Genomic DNA, 20080 nt, shown 5'->3' with positions numbered 1-20080 from the left:
TCTGGTCAGCCTCAGAAGGGTCATTTGGACGCTAGGCCAACATTTGCAGTGTTGTTTGTAAAGAGGACAATAATGGCACCAATTAATTTCTATAAAATGCTTAACCTGCACTTGACTGTAACGCACGCTCAACAAAGTAGTCGTATCATTTCCTCATCAGTCACCAGGCCTGGCCTCCCCCTTGTCTAAACCTTTCCTTTAGTCTGAGTCATTTCTTACCTGGTCATAATCTGGCCTCCTGCCCATCATCCTGCTGCAGCTTGGATCCTCCACTCCTCATCTTTATTACTCCCAGATCCAGCCTTGCAGCTGGATCCGTGCAGCTTCTCCGCTCTAGCCTCGATTGTCTCCCACCCTCAAAGGTACGGATGCAAGCCACATCTGCCGTTTCCAATTCTCTGGTAGCTACATTTTTTTTAAAAAGATAAAAAGAAACAGATGAAATGATGTTTAATAGCATATTTTATTTAAACCAATGCATTTCAAATATTATCATTTAAACATGCAATGTACAATTAGTTATGAGTTGGTTAACTCTTTTTTCATACTAAATCTTCAAAACCCAGTGTGTATTTATATTCGGGGCTCATCTCAATTTGGACCGGTCACATTCCGAGTGGTCCACAGTTGCCTTGGCTGCGACAGGACAGTACAGGTTGAAGGGGTAAAATTCAGACTCCATGTTGTGACACAGCCTTTGGAGACTGGCCCAGATTCTGTCCCAAGTCCCATTTCTTGTGCACTGCCCTCACCATCTGTTTCTGCTGATGCTCTCGGTTGCCTCCAAACCTCTGCCCAAGCCATCTACTTGCCAGTGGACTTCCTGTCCCTCTGCCATGACCCCCAGCTGGCTGCACCGCCTCTGGGGTCCGCAGTTATCTCCACTGTCACTCCTTGGGCAAGACTTCCTTGACCTCCTTATGCAGTTATTAACTTCCTGCGATGTGCGAACATCGTGTTTTCCTAACTATATTTAGCACCTGCTGCGCAGCTCTGAACTTAGTTTGCAAGTCTCTCTCCTCTACTAATCCGTAAATTCTCAGTGAGAAGGACCTCTTCATCTCATTTTCTGAGTCTGATATACACTGATAACGGAGTTGAGTAAGTGGATGTATAAACAAATGCACGACTGAATGAATTCTTGGGTCCCAAAGACCTCAGCATTCCGGAACCCCATTAGACAGTTGGGGTCATTGTGATTCCCTAAGAAGGGAAAACTTGCAAATCCGGTGATTATATCCAGTAATCAGGAGTGATGTGGAAGGAAAAGATTGAAAAAGGTCAGTGCAGGGAATGGAACATTTGGGAAACTTTCTGAATTGTTAATGGAGGCGAGAGATGTTGGAGAGGGTGGGGTTCCCAGATTGTTGGGATTTGCTGCCTGGTACCCAAAGAGCTCCCCCACCCCCAAGTATCACAACAGGGTTCCTGACTGTGATACAGAACAGGGGTGCAGGGATGCTGAGAGCTGTGGTCTGTGCACAGAAATGTTTGACGCTGCTCCCAAGTCTGACCCAGAAACACAGAACCCAGCAGGCTTGGACATGTCACCAGCGGTACTGAAGACCAGAGGCCCGAACATTCTGACCTGAATTAGACCTCCAGATCCTCAGAGGAGAGGATCTGAGGAAGGCCCAGGGGTCTTGGGGGATGGAACGTGCCAGTCAGACAGAGTGAAAATGCAAGGGCTCTCTGTGCACACAGAGGCCGGTGTGGTTGTGATGGGATTGGCAAGATCCAATGTGATCCAATCCTCCATGTGATACTGGTAGTTACTAAGCCAGGATCCCAAACAGTTTACTCACCCAAAAGAAGAAAAATTAAAGATAAGTTCAGGATAACAGTACCCACCTTACACCACTCTCTCAAAATTAAAGAAATAAAAATAAAAAAAGTTAAAGCTCTGTTTCATGCCCTCAAGGCATAATGGTGCCGGAGGCCGGGAGTTGGGAGCAGGGTTCTCCTCCGCGGGACTATTTGGACTGCAGCTGAGGGAGGTGGTGCTGGGAGGATGGTCGTCCTCACAGGCCGACCACGACCGCTCCTCTCCCTCCCTCCACTTCCAGTGACTGCCGTCCACCTGGGGAGTCTGCAAAAGCTCCTCAAACCCAAACCCTCCTCTCATTTCCTGCATCTCATCAGTACTTCCTTGACCCAGAAACGCGGCTTCCCGAGGTTCTACCCTCTGACAATCCAGTTCAACCTCAGCTTCAGTTCAGCGGACGTCAGAGCTGTCCCTGGGAATCGCCCCTCCGGCCGCGGTGACCACCGATGGCCTCCATCACCCACTGGACAAGTACAGACACCGCGTACCAAGGCCGCCAGGGGGCAGTGCAGAGTGCCCTTTACACCCCGTTACGCCATGTGGGTCCACAGGCTGCCAGCGGCAGCATCACCTGGGAGCTTGTAAAAAATGCCATGTGTCCCGGTCACCACAGACCTGCTGAGCCTGAACCCGCATTTTCACAAGATCCCTGGCGGTTCCACGCACGTGAAAGTCTCAGAGCACTTCCTGCGCCCTTGTCATCTGGTTCAACCTCACTAAGGCACTCACTCAAACCACCCATGTGGGCAAGCAGGTGATGCTCTGGAGATGCTTCTCAGGAGCACCTGGAAACCAGAAGCAACGTAACAGGTGTGCCTGTACGCACAGAGCATGCTCACCTCCCACGGTTGACCTCTGGCTCCTGGCTCCTTCTGGCTCAGAAGCACAGGCCCTTCCCTCCCACTCAGACCCGGATGTTTGGGCGTTTCGACCACCCTCCAGCTGTGGCTTCGCAGCCCTGACTCCCGGATTGCAGCTGCCCTCCTGGCAGCCCCGCGCCCCCGCCCCCGCGTCCGCTTTCCCCTCCCGGGATGAGCCTCCGCACCACACCCCTCACGCTCCACTTTCTCAGCCCTCTCCAGACGGAAACTGGAGGCCTCTCCCTGGAGGGGCTATTGCTGCGGCCTTGGTTTCCTCAATCCCACGGACCACCCCTCACTCTGAGCTTTGCCGCCCAGGGAAACAGACAGGGATATGGCGCTGCCAGCAGCACCTCTTCCTCCGTCAAAACCGCCTGCCTCAAGGACCACTGGACGAGTAGGACTACTGGTTTGTTTCTTGTGAATCTGTGTAGACCCAGGCCTGAGAGATGCCTGAAATGCAAACGACCCTTCATAAAAGGGATGAATGTTCCCTGGGAGGTGTGACCAGGGCCAGGCGGCAGTGCTGCAGGCATCGGAGAGCAACCGGAAGGAGGGGGCTCTGCTCCTGTTTCTGCTCTGAGCCGCCTGAAGGGGGCGCCCACGGCGGGAGGCACGTATGGGGCCAGTTCTGGGGCCCTGACCACATCTCAGACCCAAAGGCAGAGCCAGCCTTCCCTGAGGCAGGAGGGCAGAGGGAGAAGCCCTGCGGGGTGTGGGGAGCCCAGCGAGATGGCCGCGCCCCTAACTGGGACCAGGGCCTCAGAGGCACAGGGAGCCCACAGCAAAGACGGGAGGGGTCAGGTTTGCATGAGCCACAATGAGAGGGTCTGGGAGGCCCTGCCCAGCTCCAGGCGCAGAAGACAGAGCTCGGGGCGTCTCCACCATGGCCTGGACCCCTCTCCTGCTCCCCTCCTCACTCTCTGCACAGGTGCTGCGCACCGTTCCCCTCCCCCCCCCCCCCCCCGCAGCTGCTACAGGATCAGCCTGAGGGTGGGAGCCCCTGGGAATGGGCCTTCATCTTCGAGTCCCCTCTCCCCTCCTCTCTCTCTCTCTTTTTTTAAAAAATATTTATTTATTTAACTAAGACGCGCCAGGTCTTAGTTGCAGCATGTGGGCTCCTTAGTTACGGCCTGTGAAATCTAGTTCCCTGACCAGGGATCAAACTCCGGCCCCCTGCATTGGGAGCGCAGAGTCTTAGCCACTGGACCACCAGGGAAGTCCCCTCTCCTCCTCTCTTACAGGCTTCACGGCCACCTATGAACTGATCCAGCCGCCCTCAGTGTCAATAGCCCCCGGAACAAGGTCAGGATCACCTGCTCAGGAGGTAACGTCATGCATAAACATGCATCTTGGTACCAGCAGAAGCTGGGCCAGGCGCCTGTGTTGTTCGTCTATGACAATAGCAACCGGCCCTCAGGGATCCCTGACCAATTCTCTGGCTCCATTCAGGGAACACAGCCATCCTGATCATCAGCGGGGACTGGGCCGAGGACGAGGCTATTACAGTGCCATCTACCATGGCAGTGGGAGCCGTGACTCATGGTGACATGACAGACGGGGACTCAAGGCACGAAACTGCCCACCCCAGCCACCCCAGCCTGGTGCTCACAGTCCACGCCCCCCCTCCCCTGCCACCTCCACCCTGGACCAAGAAGGTTCTACTCCTTCTCAACCCAAAGTCACGTCACTGCACCTAAACAAGGCCCTAACTTTCAGTGTCCTCATCTGGGAAACAGGAATCATAATGACCACCCATGGGATGAGCTGTGTGAGCCAGGTTTCTCTAGAGAAACAGAACCAGCAGGATGTGTGTGTCTATAAATAGAGAGAGATTTATTTTAAGGAATTGCTTACATGGTTGTGGAGGTGTGAGTCCAAAATCTGCAGGATGGGCCGGCAAGCTGGAGACCCAGGGAAAAGGGGCAGTGAATCCATCTGCTGCAAAATTCCTTCTAGCTCTGGGGAGGTCAGTCTTTGTTCTACTCAGGCCTTCAGATGATTGGATGAGGCCCACCCATATTAGGGAGGGTAATCTGCTTTACTCAAAGCATCAATTTCATGTTAATCCACTGATTTCAATGTCAATCTCATCCAAATAAACCCTCACAGAAACATCCAGAATAATGTTTGACCAAATATCTGGGCACTGTGGCCCAGCCAAGTTGACACATAAAATTAACTCTGACACTGGCCTTAAATAAACAAGGGTGACTACAGCGTCACTCTCACGTCAAATGAAACCTCCAGACCTCTGGGCTTTGGAGAATGTTTTCAACCTTCCACAGTAGCGGAGACCACCCCCAGAGAAGGGCTTGGGAGTCATACAGTAGATCTAGTGATCCCAAGAACCTGGAATCTTCTAGAACGTTCACACCTGGGACTTGGAGAAGATGGACCCACGTGTCTGCTCTGGAGACGACTTGGGAGAGAGGAGTCCTGGTGGCCGCAGGAAGAGTCTCTGGGGCCTGTGGGATGGAGAATGGGCAGGGGGCTGACCAGCAGGAGGCAAGGGGCGCTCTCTGACACGGGAGCAGGGCAGAAGTGACTGGACATGACACACCCCTCCGCTCCAGGGGAGATGGGTGGGGGCGGGGCACAGAGGAGCCAGGGACCCTGAGCAGGGGGTCTGCTGAGCAGGACATCTGGACCCAGACCTCTCTGGCTCAGCCTGAATCCAGCCCTCGGCCATTCTCGGTCCAGGGAGGGGGTGGGGACAGGCCCGGGAGGCCAGAGATGCAGCTGTACCAGCTGGGAAGGCCCTGCCCATCCCCCGAGGGTCTCCAGGGACCAGCCAGACCCGGATTTCCAACCATGGCCACCACAGGAGGATGTGGTCTGTAGCAACAGCAGGTGCAGGGCAGGTTATGGGGAGTAGCTGGGGTCACTGAATTCAGGGACAGCCCCTTCTTCTCCCCAAGACCTGGGGCTGTCCTCGGGGGAACCACAGCTTCTGGGCCCCGGGCAGTGGGTGAGTGTCACACCCACACAGGGGTGCTGCGAGGGAGCATCTTCAGCCTGGACCCTGGCAGGAACCCCACCCCAGGCCCCAAGGTACAAGGAACCCAGGTATGAGGCTGGAGTGGGCCAAGCACCACAATGGGGAGAAGCTGGACTGGATCGGGGCCTCCCAGGGGCTCCCCTATACCCCATGTCACGTGTCAGGGCACCCGCACCCAGTTACCGTTCAGTGCTGGCCCATCTTCCCGAGGACCGTGAGGTCTTGGGATGCAGTACCTGGCCTCGGGGATGCCCGGTCAGTGTGTGTGGGACATGAGTATCTAAGCAAAGTCACATTGGTCCACGGAGTCTGACCTCACGGTGGGCTTCTTGAACTCCCTGTGATATGGGGAAGTCAGTCTGTCTGCTACAGCATCCCATGACCACGGTAGGACAGATGCCAACAGGATGTCTGGGATGGCCCAACTCCACTAGGGCACGTGGCATCTATGAAATTCACTCTGGGGGCCCCTGGGGAGAACCTCACAGAGATGGACAAACCATCAGGACCTGAAGCAAAGAGTGGTTTCAAACACGAACTCCATCCATTTTGAACTTGAACTCAAGTTCAAACACAAACTTGACGTGCAAGGGCAGATTTGACAAGGAGCTCCATCTCCTACAAACAACTGGACCAGGACTGCGTTTTCCAAAGGTTTTTCTATCAAAAGCCCCAGTAAGAAATACATTTCCCATCACTCTCCAGAGTGTATCTATGTTTTTGGATAACTGAGGCGGGACCTCACGAACCAGCTGCCCTCCCCTGCGTGGACGCTTTCTGTTCTCCGTCTGCTCTGGATGACCTCACTGTTGTGGGACCCTGGCTGCACCTGACTGAATTGGTTCCACAACCTCTGGGAGTTGCAACGCAAAATTTGAAAAGTGGCAGTTGGATAGCATCAGGGATTCGTTTGTTTTTTGATGGCCGATGGTTTTCCCAAGCCACACCAGATGGGCCAGCTCCCAATGATGATAATAAGAAATGTAATAATTATAGTCATCCTCCATCTGTGTTGTGCGTGGAGTACTTCCCAGTTTAAAAAGCACTTTGAAAGTACAAATCCCGTCTGATTCCACTTACATGAAGTCCCTAGAGGGGTCAAAATCATAGAGACAGAAAGCAGAATGGTGGTGGGGAATTCCCTGGCGGTCCAGTGGTTAAGACTCTGCTTGCACTGCAGGAGGCTCAGGTTCGATCCCCAGTCAGGGAACTAAGATCTCGCAGGCTGTGCAGGATGGCAAAAAAAAAAAAAAAAAAGAAAAAAAGCAGAATGGTGATTCCCAGGGGCTGGGGAGGGGGATGGGAAGATCGTGTTTAATGGGGTCAGAGTGTCAGTTTGGGAAGATGTGAAAGTTCTGGATGTGAATGGTGGTGATGGTTGCACAACCATGTGAAGGGACTTAATGCCACTGAATTGTACACTTAACAGTGACTAAAATGGTAAATTTTATGTTATGTATAACATTCCTGAGGCATCACTGCTGGCAGCACCAGCACAGAGCCAGGCCCTCGGTACCCAAAGTGGGCTCAGTGCCTCTTTTCTGCCCACCGCCCACCCCATCCCAAAGCACAGGGTCCCTGGGCGATGATGCATCCAGATGTTGGGGAGGCAGGCAGGCTCCCCTGGACGGGAGAGGGAAAGGGGGGCCTCGCAGAAGTCCCCACTGTGCACCAGACACTCTGCTCGTGGTGGTGACCTCTGGATAAAATCTATGAGCGTGTGTGTGTGTGTGTGTGTGTGTGTGAGACGCAAGGGGCGGGGGGGAGTGAGACCATGAGGTGCTGAACACAGCTCATTAAACCCACCATTTTATAATGAAATCATGATTCCCTGACTTGAAACCGGCTTCTTGCTAAACCTGCACCTGTTTCCTCTCCTCTCACCACCCCCACCCAAGGCTGGTCGGAAGAGAAGCCCCAGCCTCACCCCGCTGACCTCAGGCCTCGGCCGCTCCTGTTCCGCTAGCACTTCCTCGGCCTCTCCAGGCCCCAGGGAGATGCTACACAAGCGCCCTTGGGAACTAGGGCAGGAGCAGATGTGTCCCACCCAGGGTCCCAGGGGTGGGGCCGGCAGGGGCTGCTGCGTGAGGCGGTTGAGCCCTGGATCCCGACCACAGCAGAGCAGTTGGCGGGTGCCCCTCTTGGGATAGGCCCCCAGAAGTAACGGCCATGGGCCCTGGAGGGGGCCGGGTGCTGGGGGCAGGGACAGAGAAGGCCCAGGCAGAGACCAGGGCCATGTGGGCCAGGACGCACTAGGACGGCTACTGCCAGAGAGGGGAGCCAGGGACACCTGCCGACACCCCTCCAGGGAGCCCACGCCAGCGGGTTGGCCAGAGGTGCCTTTGACCTGAGGGCACATGAGGCCCAGGACAGGCCAGTTGGGCTGTGAGGCCCGCAGGGGTCAGAGCTGTGTCCTCAGGCACAACTGGCCTCTAATAGTGCTGGGCCTGGCCATGGGCGCCCATGGCTTGCTGTCTCCAACGCCAGCACCGCAGAGCACGGCCCCCCGCAAGGAAACCCCGGCAGGAAGCAGCCCTTGGAGCCTGTGGCACAGGTAAGGGGCCGAGGGAATCATGGGGGGACATGAGGGTCCCTGCAGGCAGAACTGGGAGTGGGGACAGAGAGCGGGTGAGGGGAGAGGGGCGAGAAGGGAGCATCAGCTGGAGAGGAGGGGCCTGGGCAGACGGTGGCTTTATTTGAAGGGTTGACATTTTGTCCAGTGTGGATTTGTTTGCATTAATTTTTATTTTTTTATATTGTATTAAAATCTTTATCTGAATTACTGAGGTTTCTGGCGCCCCTTACATTTTGTACCCAAGACTAGTGCCTCGCCCACCTCGCTCTGGTCCTCGGGGTAGAGCAGAAACAGGGAGGCGGGGGCAGGAGGGGGCAGTGGCTGCTGTCATCCTGGGATCCCTGGGGCTCCTCTTAGCTGGTGAGCCACCTCCTCGCCCTTCCCCTGGCTGGGCAGGCTCTGGTCCCTGGAGCACCAGGGCGCAAGCTCTGGCTGAGGCTGTGTGGTGAGGGGACCTTCCCTGGTGTTCCCAGGTCCCCCAGCCAAGGACCACCTCCTGCGACTGGTCCCTGGGAGCCCAAGCCCACCAGGGTGCAGGCGCCTCCATGAGAAAGGCCTGGGCGAGGGTCCGTGGGGGCCGCAGTCTGCCCCTGCTGCTGCTGTGTGACCCCAGCCCCCTCCTCTCTGCTTGTGGTGGGAGGTCCCTGCACAAACTGCTGAGCATCTGGGACCATTTGCGATGATCAGTGGCACAGTAGCACATTCATCGTGGGCACTGACCATTTAGGGGCAGAACCTCCCTCTCAGTGGCCCCACAAGGCAGGTCCCTCTGTCACCCCCAACTTATAGGGATAGAGGCCCAGAGAGGTGAGGCAACTGCCCAAGGTCACACAGCTGGTTCTGACTCCAACGCCCAAGCCTCCAGCTGTCCCCATCCCTATCCCCTAAACAGACCCGGCTGACAAGTCCGCCTCTCTGAGCCTCAGTTTCCCCCTCTGCAAAGTGAGGGGTCCTAGTTGGATGAGGGCCTTGCAGCCTGACGCCTGCCCCAGGGATGCTGGGGCCGCGGTGGTGAAGGCCTGGGACAGGAGGAGTGGAGTCTGTGGCACCAGCAGCACAGCCGTGGAGGTGGGTGGGTGTCTGTGAGTGTCAGGTCGGGGCCGGCACCGCAGCGTCCGGTGGGGACTGCACAGCCAGGGCAGGATCCAGGAGAACACGAGGAGAGTCGGACCTCCATCAGGTCAGACCCCAGCTCAAGGTCCAGGGAAGAGGGGCCCGGCGACAACTGCCACATGCAGCGCGCTGCCTGCAGGACAGAGGGGGCCCCACTGGGGTTGGAGTTCAGGTCAAGGGGTCCACCTGGGCAAGGCAGCACAGGAACAGAACCCTCAGGAAGCTCCCGGGAGTCCGCAGGGCTGCAGCACGTGGGTCTGAGAAGAGGCTAGAGGGGCGGCCAGGCCCAGACGTGGAGGACTCGTCCCTGGAGGACAGACTTCATCTGGGGGGTCCTGGGGGATGTTTGCAAGGAAATGTGACTGGAGTTGGGTGGGTGGGAGGGGGCGGGAAATCAGAACTAGAGAGGCCTCAGGGAGGGGGGTGTTGTCATGGGCAGAGTGGACAGAGAGCTGGACAGAGTCAGGAGGTGAGAGGACCAGGAGAGGGAGGAGCCAGGAGGCCCCCTTGGCTTTTTTGCTGGACAGTTAAGAGAATGCTGTGTCCTGTATTTTAACAAAATGGTCCAAGAGAAGGGATGGTCTGCAAGAAGTTGGTCTCCCCCGAGGACGTCCACTCACCCGACAGGCCACTCAGGGTCTCAGGGTGGGCCTGAACCAAGGGGGTCATGTCCAGGCCTAGGGCAGACCCATGGACCATTTTAGGAGAAGTAAGATGTGGGGGGCAAGGATGTCCGAGCTGGTCTTAGAGATCCAGGGCGCTGACCCGCGATGGGGGGGCTCCAGGCAAAGGGAGCAAGGGGTGCTGAGGAGGAGAGTTGAGGTGCACAGACCCGCAGGGAGTTTCCAGAGCCAGGGAGAGCAGGGTGCAGACCATGGGGGTCTTGTAGCCCGGTCCTTTATCCTGGGTTCCATGAGGAGTCATTGAGGGATTTAAGTGGGGCACTGTCAGAGTCAGGTTTGTGTTTTGGAAAAATGGCTCCAGATCAGAGACCAGTGTGAGGGCAGATTAGAGAATGGAGAAGGGACGTGGAGAAGGGGCTTTGACCAAAGCCTGTGCCTTGGGGATGGGGAGTAGGTCCAGGGTAACCAGGTACCAAGATCTCCTATGAAATTGCCAAGTGAATTTAAAGTGATGTTATCAGAGTGCTGATGGGGAGGAACGGGCACAGTCATGGACTGTCAATGCGAGGCTGAATTTCTGGAACAAACAATTTCTGGAATAACACACCAAGATTCATAAAAACATACATTCCTTTTAATCAAGCAATTCCACCTCTAGAAATTTATCTTGATGATGTAATCAGAACTTCAGCTAAATACTATAAGTGTGTTCCTGGGGAAGAAGTAGAAACAACCTAAATGTCCAATGATAAGGGAAGGTAAAATAAACTACGGTACATTCATGGTAGGGAGTATTACACAGTCATTTGATATGGTTTTTTTGACAACTGTAATGACATAATAAAGATTTTTATAAACAGGCTGCAATATGTCATACTAGCACACTGCTTTTGTTTTATTTCGATTTACAGAGTAAAATTCATCCTTTTTGGTATTAGCAGTTGTATAAATTTTAATAAAACTATAGAGTTGTGTGACCCTCACAACAATCAAGATACAGAACATTTCCACCCCCCACCAAAATTTCCCTGCGCCCTCTGTGTAGTCAATCCCTTTTTCTGCCCCAACCATGGAAACCACTGATCTCTTTCTGATCCTATAGTTTTGCCTTTTTGAGATATAAACAGCATCATGCAGTATGTAATCTTTTTTTAAATTAAACTTTTTATTTTGGGATAATTGTAGGTTCACATGCAGCTGTAAGAAATAATACAGAGGGATCCCATCTACCCTTCACCTAGTTTCTCCCATCGGTAATGTCTTGTAAAATAAAAAATCACAACCAGGATATTGACATGGACGCAGTCAAGGTACAGAACATTTCCATCGCCACAAAGATTCCTTTCTAGCCATGCCCACTTCTCTCCCTCCCAAGCCCCTGCTAACTCTGGCAACTACTAATTTGGTCTTCTTTTCTAATTTTGTCCTTTCAAGATTGTTCTATAAATGGAATCATACTGTATGTACCCTGTTGGGACCGACTTTCTTTCTTTTTCTTTTTTTTTTAAATTTTTATTGGAGTATAATTGATTTACAGTGTTGTTAATTTCAGGTGGACAGCAAAGTGAATCAGTTATAGATATACATAGGTCCACCCTTTTTTAGGTTCTTTTCCCTTATAGACCATTACAGAGTATTGAGTAGAGTTCCCTGTGCTATACAGTAGGTTATTATTAGTTATTTATTTTATATTTAGTAGTGTGTATATGTCAATCCCAATCTCCCAGTTTACCCCTCCCCCGCTTTGCCCCCTGGTAACCATGTTTGTTCTCTACATCTGTGACTCTATTTCTATTTTGTAAATAGGTTCATTTGTACCATTTTTTTAGATTCCATATATAAGCGATATCATATGGTATTTGTCTTTCTCTGACTTATTTCCCTCAGTATGACAATCTCTAGGTCCATCCTTGTTGCTGCAAGTGGCATTATTTCATTCTTTTTTATGGATGAGTAATGTTCCATTGTATGTATGTACCACATCTTCTTTATGCATTCCTCTGTGATGGACATTTAGGTTGCTTCCATGTCCTGGCTCCTGTAAATAGTGTTGCAATGAACATTGGGGTGCATGTGTCTTTTCGAATTATGGTTTTCTCTGGATATATGCCCTGGAAGCGACTTTCTTTACTCAGCATAGTTTTCTGGCTGTTCATCCTGACTGTTGGTTGTACATATTTCATTCCTTTTTATTGCTCAATATATTCCAAGTACGTAACCGTATGAGTCTGGCTTCTTTAGGTCAGTATAAAACCTTTGCAATTATCCAATTATCCCCTTTATCTATAGTTTGTTCCTTTCTATTGCTAAGTAGGATTCCATCTATGAACGTATCAGAATTTATTAACTATTCACCAATTGAGGAACATTTGGGTTGTTTCCAGTTTTGGGCAATGATAAATAAAGCCAGTATATACATTTGCATATAAGTCTTTGTTTGAACATGAGTTTTCATTCCTTGGTTAAATACCTAGGAGTAGGATTTGATTGATCAGAGGGTAAGTGTATGTTTATATAAAACTACCAAACAGCTTTCCAGAGTGGCTAAAACTTTTTACATTCCCACAAGCAAAGCGTATGAGTTACAGTTGCTCTGTATTCTCCCCAGCACTCGGTACTGTCAGTGTTTTAAGAAATTGAGATAAAATTCTTTTAACATAAAATTCACTTTTTTTTTTTTTTTTGGCCGAGTAGCTTGTGGGACCTTAGTTCCCTGACCAGGGATCAAACCCGGCCCCCAGCAGTGAAAGCACCAAGTCCTAACGAGTGGACCACCAGGGAATTCCCAAAATTCACTATTTTAACTATTTTAAAATACACAATTCGGTGACATTTAGTGCGTTCACTATGTTTTGCGACCATCACCACTATCTTTTTCCTGAGTCTATTAATCACCCCAAAAGGAAACCCCAAAGCAGTCCCTCTGCAGTCCCCCAATTCACCAGCCCCTGGCAACCAGTAATCTGCTTTCTGTCTCTATGAATTTGCCTGTTCTGGATATTTCATATAAATGAAATTATACAATATAAGACCCTAGTGTCTGGCTTATTTCACCTAGCATGATGTTTTCAAGGTTCATCCATGTTGTAGCAGGCATCAGTACGTCATTCTTTTTAAGGCCAAATAATATTCCTTTTTTGTTTTTTAAAAGTTATTTATTTATTTATTTATTTATTTATGGCTGCGTTGGGTCTTTGTTGCTGTGTGCTGGCTTTCTTTAGTTGCAGCGAGTGGGGGCTACTCTTCATTGGGTTGCATGGGATTCTCACTGCGGTGGTTTCTCTTGTTGCAGAGCACGGGCTCTAGAGCGCAGGCTCAGTAGTTGTGGCGCACGGGCTTAGTTGCTCCAAGACATGTGGGATCTTCCCGGACCAGGGCTTGAATCCGTGTCCCCTGCGTTGACAGGCGGATTCTTAACCACTGTGCCACCAGGGAAGTCCCAATATTCCATTTTATGGATATACCACATTTTGTTTATCTGTTCATTAGTTAATGTATTATTTCCACCTTTGGGTTATTGTAAATAGTGCTGTTATGTACATTCATGTCAAGTGTTTTTCTGAGTACCTGTCTTCAATTCTTTTGGGTAAATGCCTAACAGTGGAATTGCTGGGTCACATGGTAGCTTTACATTTAACTTTTGAGGTTGGCCAAACTGTTTTCCACAGTGGCTGCACCATTTTACAATCCTACCAGCAATGCACAAGCGTTACAGTTCTCCATATCCTCATCGACACTTGTTATTTCCTTTTTTTATTATTGTTATTTTTATATCCATCCCACTGGCTGTGAAGTGGTATCTCATTGTGGTTTTGATTTGCATTTCTATAATTATTAATGATGTTAAGGGTCTTTTCAAGTGCTTGTCAGTCATTTTTATATCTTCTTTAGGGAAATGTCTCTTCAAGTCCTTTGCCCAGCTTTTAAATCAGTTGTCTTTTTGTTGCTTTGTTAAGTCATAAGATTTCTTTATATATTCTGGATACTAGACCCTTATCAGATATATGATTTTCAAATTATTTCTTCCATTCTGTGAGTTGTCTTTTCACTTTCTTGATAATGTACCTGGAGGCACAAAACTTTTGTATTTTGATGAAGTCCAACTTATCTATTCTTTCATTTATTGCTTGTACCTTTAGTGTCATATCTAAGAATCTGCTGCCTAATCCAAGGTCATGAAGATCTACACCTATGTTTTATTCTAAGAGATAGTTTTAGCTTTTACACTTAGGTCTTCGATCAATTTTGAGTTTTTGTGTATGGTATGAGGTAGGGGTCCAACTTCATTCTTTTGCATGTGGATGTCCAGTTGTCCCAACACCATTTGCTGAGGAGATTCTTTCTTCCTTCCTTCCTTCCTTCCTTCCTCCCTTTCTCTTTCTTTCTCTCTCTCTCTTTCTTTCTTTCCCACACCGCAGGGCTTGCAGGATCTTAGTTCCCTGAACAGGGTATCCCCTGCAGTGGAAACGTGGAGCCCTAACCACTGGACCACCAAGGAATTCCCTGTTCTTTTTCAAGACTGTTTTGCCTATTGGAGTCCTTTGCAATTCCATGTGAATTTTAGGATCAGCTTTTCCATCTCTGTAACAATGATCACCCACTGAAATTTTTTTTTTTTTTTTTGCGGTATGCGGGCCTCTCACTGTTGTGGCCTCTCCCGTTGCGGAGCACAGGCTCTGGACGCGCAGGCCCAGCGGCCATGGCTCACGGGCCCAGCCGCTCCGCGGCATATGGGATCCTCCCAGACCGGGGCACGAACCCGTATCCCCTGCATCGGCAGGCGGACTCTCAACCACTGCGCCACCAGGGAGGCCCTCCCACTGAAATTTTGATAGGGACTGCATTGGATCTGTAGATCACTTTGATTAGTATTGTCCTCTTTCAAATATTAACTCTTCCAATCCATGAACGCAGGACATCTTTCCATTTATTTAGGTCTTCTCTAACATCTTTGAACAACATTTTGCAGCTTTCAGTGTACAGTCTTTCACCTCATTGGTTAAATTTATTCTTAATCGGTACCATTGCAAATGGAATTGTTTTCTTAATTTCGCCTTATGAATTGTTCATTGCTAGTGTGTTGATCAAGCACCTGCGGAATTTATTTGCTCTGTATATAAGATCATGTCATCTGTGAATAGAGACTTTGAGTTACTGTCTAGTATCCTTTCTTTTTTAATTAATTAATTAATTTTGGCTGCACCGGGTCTTAGTTTTGGCACGTGGGATCTTCGTTGTGGCAAGCAGAATCTTTAGTTGCGGCACACAGACTTCTTAGTTGCAGCATGAGGGCTCTTAGTTGCAGCATGCATGTGGGATCTAGTTCCCTGACCAGGGAATGAACCTGGACCCCCTACATTGGAAGCGTGGAGTCTTACCCACTGGGCCACCGGGGAAGTCCCCAGTATCCTTTCATTGCACTTTTTAAATGCACTTCTAGATTGCTTACTTGTGTTATATATCTAATATTCTTATAATTTTAAAACAATTAAAAATTTAAAGCAAAAGATCTTATATTTGCCTCACAAAACCAACCACAGCTAACTGGGCCAGCTCAGCAGGTGGAAAACACACTGGTCTGATCCTCTGGCAGAGATTCTTGCATCCAACGAGCCCCAACTCAATGCTGCATCTTTGGTTTTTTTTTTGTTTGTTTGTTTTTTTGCGGTACGCGGGCCTCTCACTGCTGTGGCCTCTCCCGTTGCGGAGCACAGGCTCCGGACGCGCAGGCTCAGCAGCCATGGCTCACGGGCCCAGCCGCTCCGCGGCATGTGGGATCTTCCCAGACCGGGGCACGAACCCGTGTCCCCTGCATCGGCAGGCAGACTCTCAACCACTGTGCCACCAGGGAAGCCCCAATGCTGCATCTTTGTACGAGTTGGGAATTTAAATCAGCAAAGGCAAAACCTGGAACTTCTTGTGGCTTTGGAGCGTCTGAGGGTGGTTCTGTTGTTTCTTAATTATTTGGGGCCTTGTTTTAACTTTAAGAAGGAGTATTTAGATGCAGAATCTAAGGACAAAGTTTTCTGGCCTGGGGGTGAGAGCACTCATGGTCACCTGTGACAAGATGAAGACAGAAAAAGAACTGGAATAGGAGAAAAGTGGTCAGTCTCATGTGGAAGTGGTGAGTTAGAGTTTCCTGTTGGGCATCCAGCTGGAGATGGTCAATAGGCAACTTAAGTGGGGATGAGGAAAGGGTTTGGAGCTGGAATAGACTCGAGCCTCATCATGTGGGCACGTTGTGGGAAGATGGCAAAGGAGGACCCAGGGAGGCAGTCTGGGGATCAGTAGCCATGCATGGGTCAGGGGAAAGGGAAGACAAAGAAGGAAGAAAGTGGGGGTCACAGACATCAAGGAGAACCAAGTCACTGGAAAGGGGGGCCAACCCTATGTTACATCCTGCAGAGACATTAGGTACAACAGGAGCTTGGGAGGGACCTTAGACTTGACCCAGATGAGGGCCCTGTTGTCCATCACCTGAGAGATTTCAGGGAGAGATGGGGTGAGAGCCAGAAGGGCCCTGGTATGTCCCAGAATGTAAAACAGTGCTTGGCAGGCAAGTGTTTGGGAGCCATTGTTGGTTGGATGGATGGATAGATGGATGATGGATGGATGAATGATGGATGGATGATGGATGGATGGTTGATAGATGGATGGATGATGGACAGATGGATGGATGATAGAAGATGGATGCATGGATGGATGATGGATGGATGGATGGATAATAGATGATGGATGCATGGATGGATGGATGGATGATGGATGGAAAAACAGATGGACAGAAAGACAATGATCTGAAAGATCCAAGAAGGCTTCATGAAAGAGGGGGAACTGAACTGCGTCTCAATGAGTGGAGACAACAGGGCAGGGGGCCCCCAAATGACCTGGTGTCCACAGGCCCAGGGAGAAAGCTGCCTGGCTGGACTGTGGGAAATTATGGGGGAAGGAACACCCAGAAGCTCTAAAATGAGGCCAGGAGAGGTGGGGCAGGTCCAAGCCAGCTCAGGACTCACTCTGCCACACCACATGGCCACCCGAGGGGACTCGGCACTCAGCGGCACCATCAGCACTGAGGATTCAGTGGTCACAGGACAGCCTCAGAGTTGGGGGGACACACTGGGTGACAAGGTGTGAGTGGCTCCTTCCTTAGACAGGGGGCTGGGCATGGGGACACCCAGGAGTGCCCCAGCCTCTGGGGGGCTGGCTGCCCACCCACCCCCAACCTGAGGACACAGCCCTGCCTGCTACAGCCCTGTTCCCATCATGCCCAGCAGGTCCCCACTCCGGCCCGGCCCCCGGGGGACAGGCCCCAGGTGCTGGCCCGGCGGGTTTTGGTCCGAGTCTCAGTTACCGTGGTACATCTTTGGCGGCGGGACCCAGCTCACCGTCCTAGGTAAGTGGCTCTCATGTCTTTCCCAGCCTGTCCCACCCTCTGCTGTCTTGGGAAAGTCACTTTTTTTCTCTCTGGGGGCTGCTTCCCCTCTGCCCTCCCAGCTTAAGGACCGACCCCCACCTATCTCCTTGGGGCCTGGGGAGGCAGGTTGGTCTTGGGGTAACCGGCAGGAAGGACCCCAACAGCAGGAGCAGCCACCTCCAGAGTCCGACAGGGATCATAAGGAGGGAGGAGAGCTGCTTTGGTTACGCACGGGGACACTGAGGCTGCACATGGGACGGCTTGGCCGGGTCACCTGGGAGAGTGATGTGGAACAGCTTCTTGGGGGCTGTCTGCTGTCCAGGGGCTGAGTGGGAGGGGGGACAGAGAAGGCAAGCAGGGCCACCATGGGGACACTCACAGAGGCCATGATGGGGGTGGGCAACCCCGGACCCTCCCCTGTATCTCACACCCCCTCCTCTGTCACACAGGTCAGCCCAAGTCTGCGCCCTCAGTCACTCTGTTTGCGCCCTCCACTGAGGAGCTCAAGGCCAACAAGGCCACCCTGGTGTGTCTCATCAATGACTTCTACCCGGGCAGCGTGACGGTGGCCTGGAAGGCAGGCAGCACCACCATCACCAGGGGCGTGGAGACCGCCCAGCCCTTGAAACAGAGCAACAACAAGTACGCGGCCAGCAGCTACCTGGCCCTGACGGCCAGCGAGTGGAAATCTTACGACAGGGTCAGCTGCCAGGTCACGCACGAGGGGAGCACCGTGGAGAAGACAGTGGCGTCCTCAGGGTGCCCTTAGGTCCCTGGATCCCCCACCCTCTGGGGCCTGGAGCCACGGGTCCCCTGGGGGGTCTCTCCTCCCATCCTGGTCCCCCCAGCCCTTCCTCCTGCACCCAATCAACTCTCAATAGAATGTTTTCATCGTTATTCAGAAATCTCTGCTCATTTCTTTTTTTGTCTCGTATTTAATTTGCACCCTCTCCAGAATTCTGGGGGTGGGGTGGGGAATCCTAGGCGCCAGTGAGAAAGTAACTAAGGGGAGAGGCTCACAGTCTCCTGGGTGGGGGCATCTCCCAGGCAACCAGCCAGGACACATCACCCATCCGCCCTCTCCTTCCTCCCACTCCTCCTCCAGCATAGGGCCGTATCCACCCCCTCCCACCTTCCTGGCCGGAGCTGCCTATGGCTGGTGACCTCCAGATGAGCCCTCCCTCCCTGCCCTGGTGGGGACCCTCCACACCTCCCTGCCCCCGGATTGTCCTTTCTTTCCAGTATGGCTGTTAGCGTAACTAACTCGGGAACCTTCACCCACATTCCTCTCCCTCTGTGTCCTGCCTGGTCCCTGGGCTGGGCCACTCCTGGGGGCCTCCCAGCCCAGGCTCCCCCTCCTTCCTCCCTGGCCTCCTGCAGCCCCTTCTCCTGGGCTCATGGGGAGGGGACTTTGATCTTAGCTTCTGCTCTGGGGCACTGCTTCCCTCCAGCCCCGGTTAAATGTTCTCCAGGCCTTACCAGCCAGGCATCAAACCACCTGGAGAGTTCTGAGCCCACCTGGACCCAGGTCCCTGGCCCTGGGACCCAGGAGAGGTCGGGCAGGTCCAAGCCAGGCCGAACAACGACAGAGTCGTTAGGGCCAAAGAAGGACCTTGGGGGACAGGGGCCTTGGGTTGGAGGGGCTGGCTTCCTCATGCCCTTCCCCTCTTCTGGGTCAGAAATCTGGGTCAGGGCACTGGGGGAGGGGCCGAGAGAGGGTGTTGTCTTCTTGGAGGCCCCACCTTGGTCCTGGCTCCTGGAGGTGAGGGCTCACTGTGCCCTGCCACCGGAAGTGTCAGTCTGGCACAGGGCTAGACTGGCCCAGTAGCAGCATCTTGAGGGTGAAGTTCAAACACCACGCCCCCAGTACAGGTCCCTTCGGCATCTGCTCCTCCCACACTCCCAGACACGGTTTCTGCTGCCTCCGTGTCCCACCAACACCTTCTACTCTAAGCCCAAGGGCTTCTGTCCCCAAAGGCCACACTGCTTCACGCCTCTGCAGTTTGCTCTGGCTGCTCCCTTTGCTGGCATGACAGTCCCTGTCCCCATCCACCTGACAGAGGCCTGCCGCTCCCTGATAACCCGCACTCAGCTCTCCACTTGTGACCTTCACGTGGACAATGCTTGAACCTCAGCCAGTCTGGGCTGAGCACGTGGGGGCTGAGAGGAGCTGATCCCAGGCATCTCCCACCCACTCCCGACCCCCAGGGGCTGCAGGAAGCAGCTTCTCACACCTCCCATCAGGATAAGGAATGAGACCTGTGCCTGGGCGCCTAGGACACAGCTGCCAGCCACAGACCTGCTCAGCGCAGCTGGTAACAGGCTTGCTGGCAATAGGGTGTCCACGGGGACCCGGCTGCACCCTCCTCCGTACCCCAACTCTGCCCAGTCGTGGGGCTGACCGTCCCCAGCTCTGCTGCAGATGTCATCTCTTTGCCACAAGGCTGGAGCCGCAGCTGGGTGCTGCCCGTGGATCGTGCTCTACCTCCTGTGACCCCCAGACCTCCCCGGGAGGTGGGTGCTAAGCCCCACCTCACCTCATGGATGAGGAGACAGAGGTTCCCAGAGCTGAGGCAGCTGCCCAGGTCCCACAGGCTCTCAGGGCCACACACACAGTGGCCACCCGGGCCCCCCTCATGAGGTCACCTTCCCTCCCGAGGAGGCTGTGC

General features: G+C 52.4%; 2 protein-coding genes across 2 annotated transcripts in view; one reads left to right on the top strand and one right to left on the bottom strand.

The window, feature by feature from the left end:
* Positions 1-20080, bottom strand: part of TOP3B (DNA topoisomerase III beta) — a 110073-nt gene that overhangs the window by 40049 nt on the left and 49944 nt on the right. The window lies entirely within an intron of this gene.
* LOC309814592 (immunoglobulin lambda-like polypeptide 5) lies at positions 8044-18180 on the top strand (the record flags this gene model as incomplete). Its single annotated transcript, XM_082640585.1, has 3 exons — positions 8044-8240; positions 17272-17390; positions 17861-18180. 3 exons carry the CDS (start codon positions 8044-8046, stop codon positions 18178-18180), a joined length of 636 nt encoding a protein of 211 aa, XP_082496711.1.

Source organism: Mesoplodon mirus (genome assembly GCF_964341445.2).
Source record: "Mesoplodon mirus genome assembly, chromosome: 13".
Lineage (NCBI taxonomy): Eukaryota > Metazoa > Chordata > Mammalia > Artiodactyla > Ziphiidae > Mesoplodon > Mesoplodon mirus.
This window is presented reverse-complemented; position numbering and strand designations above follow the sequence as displayed.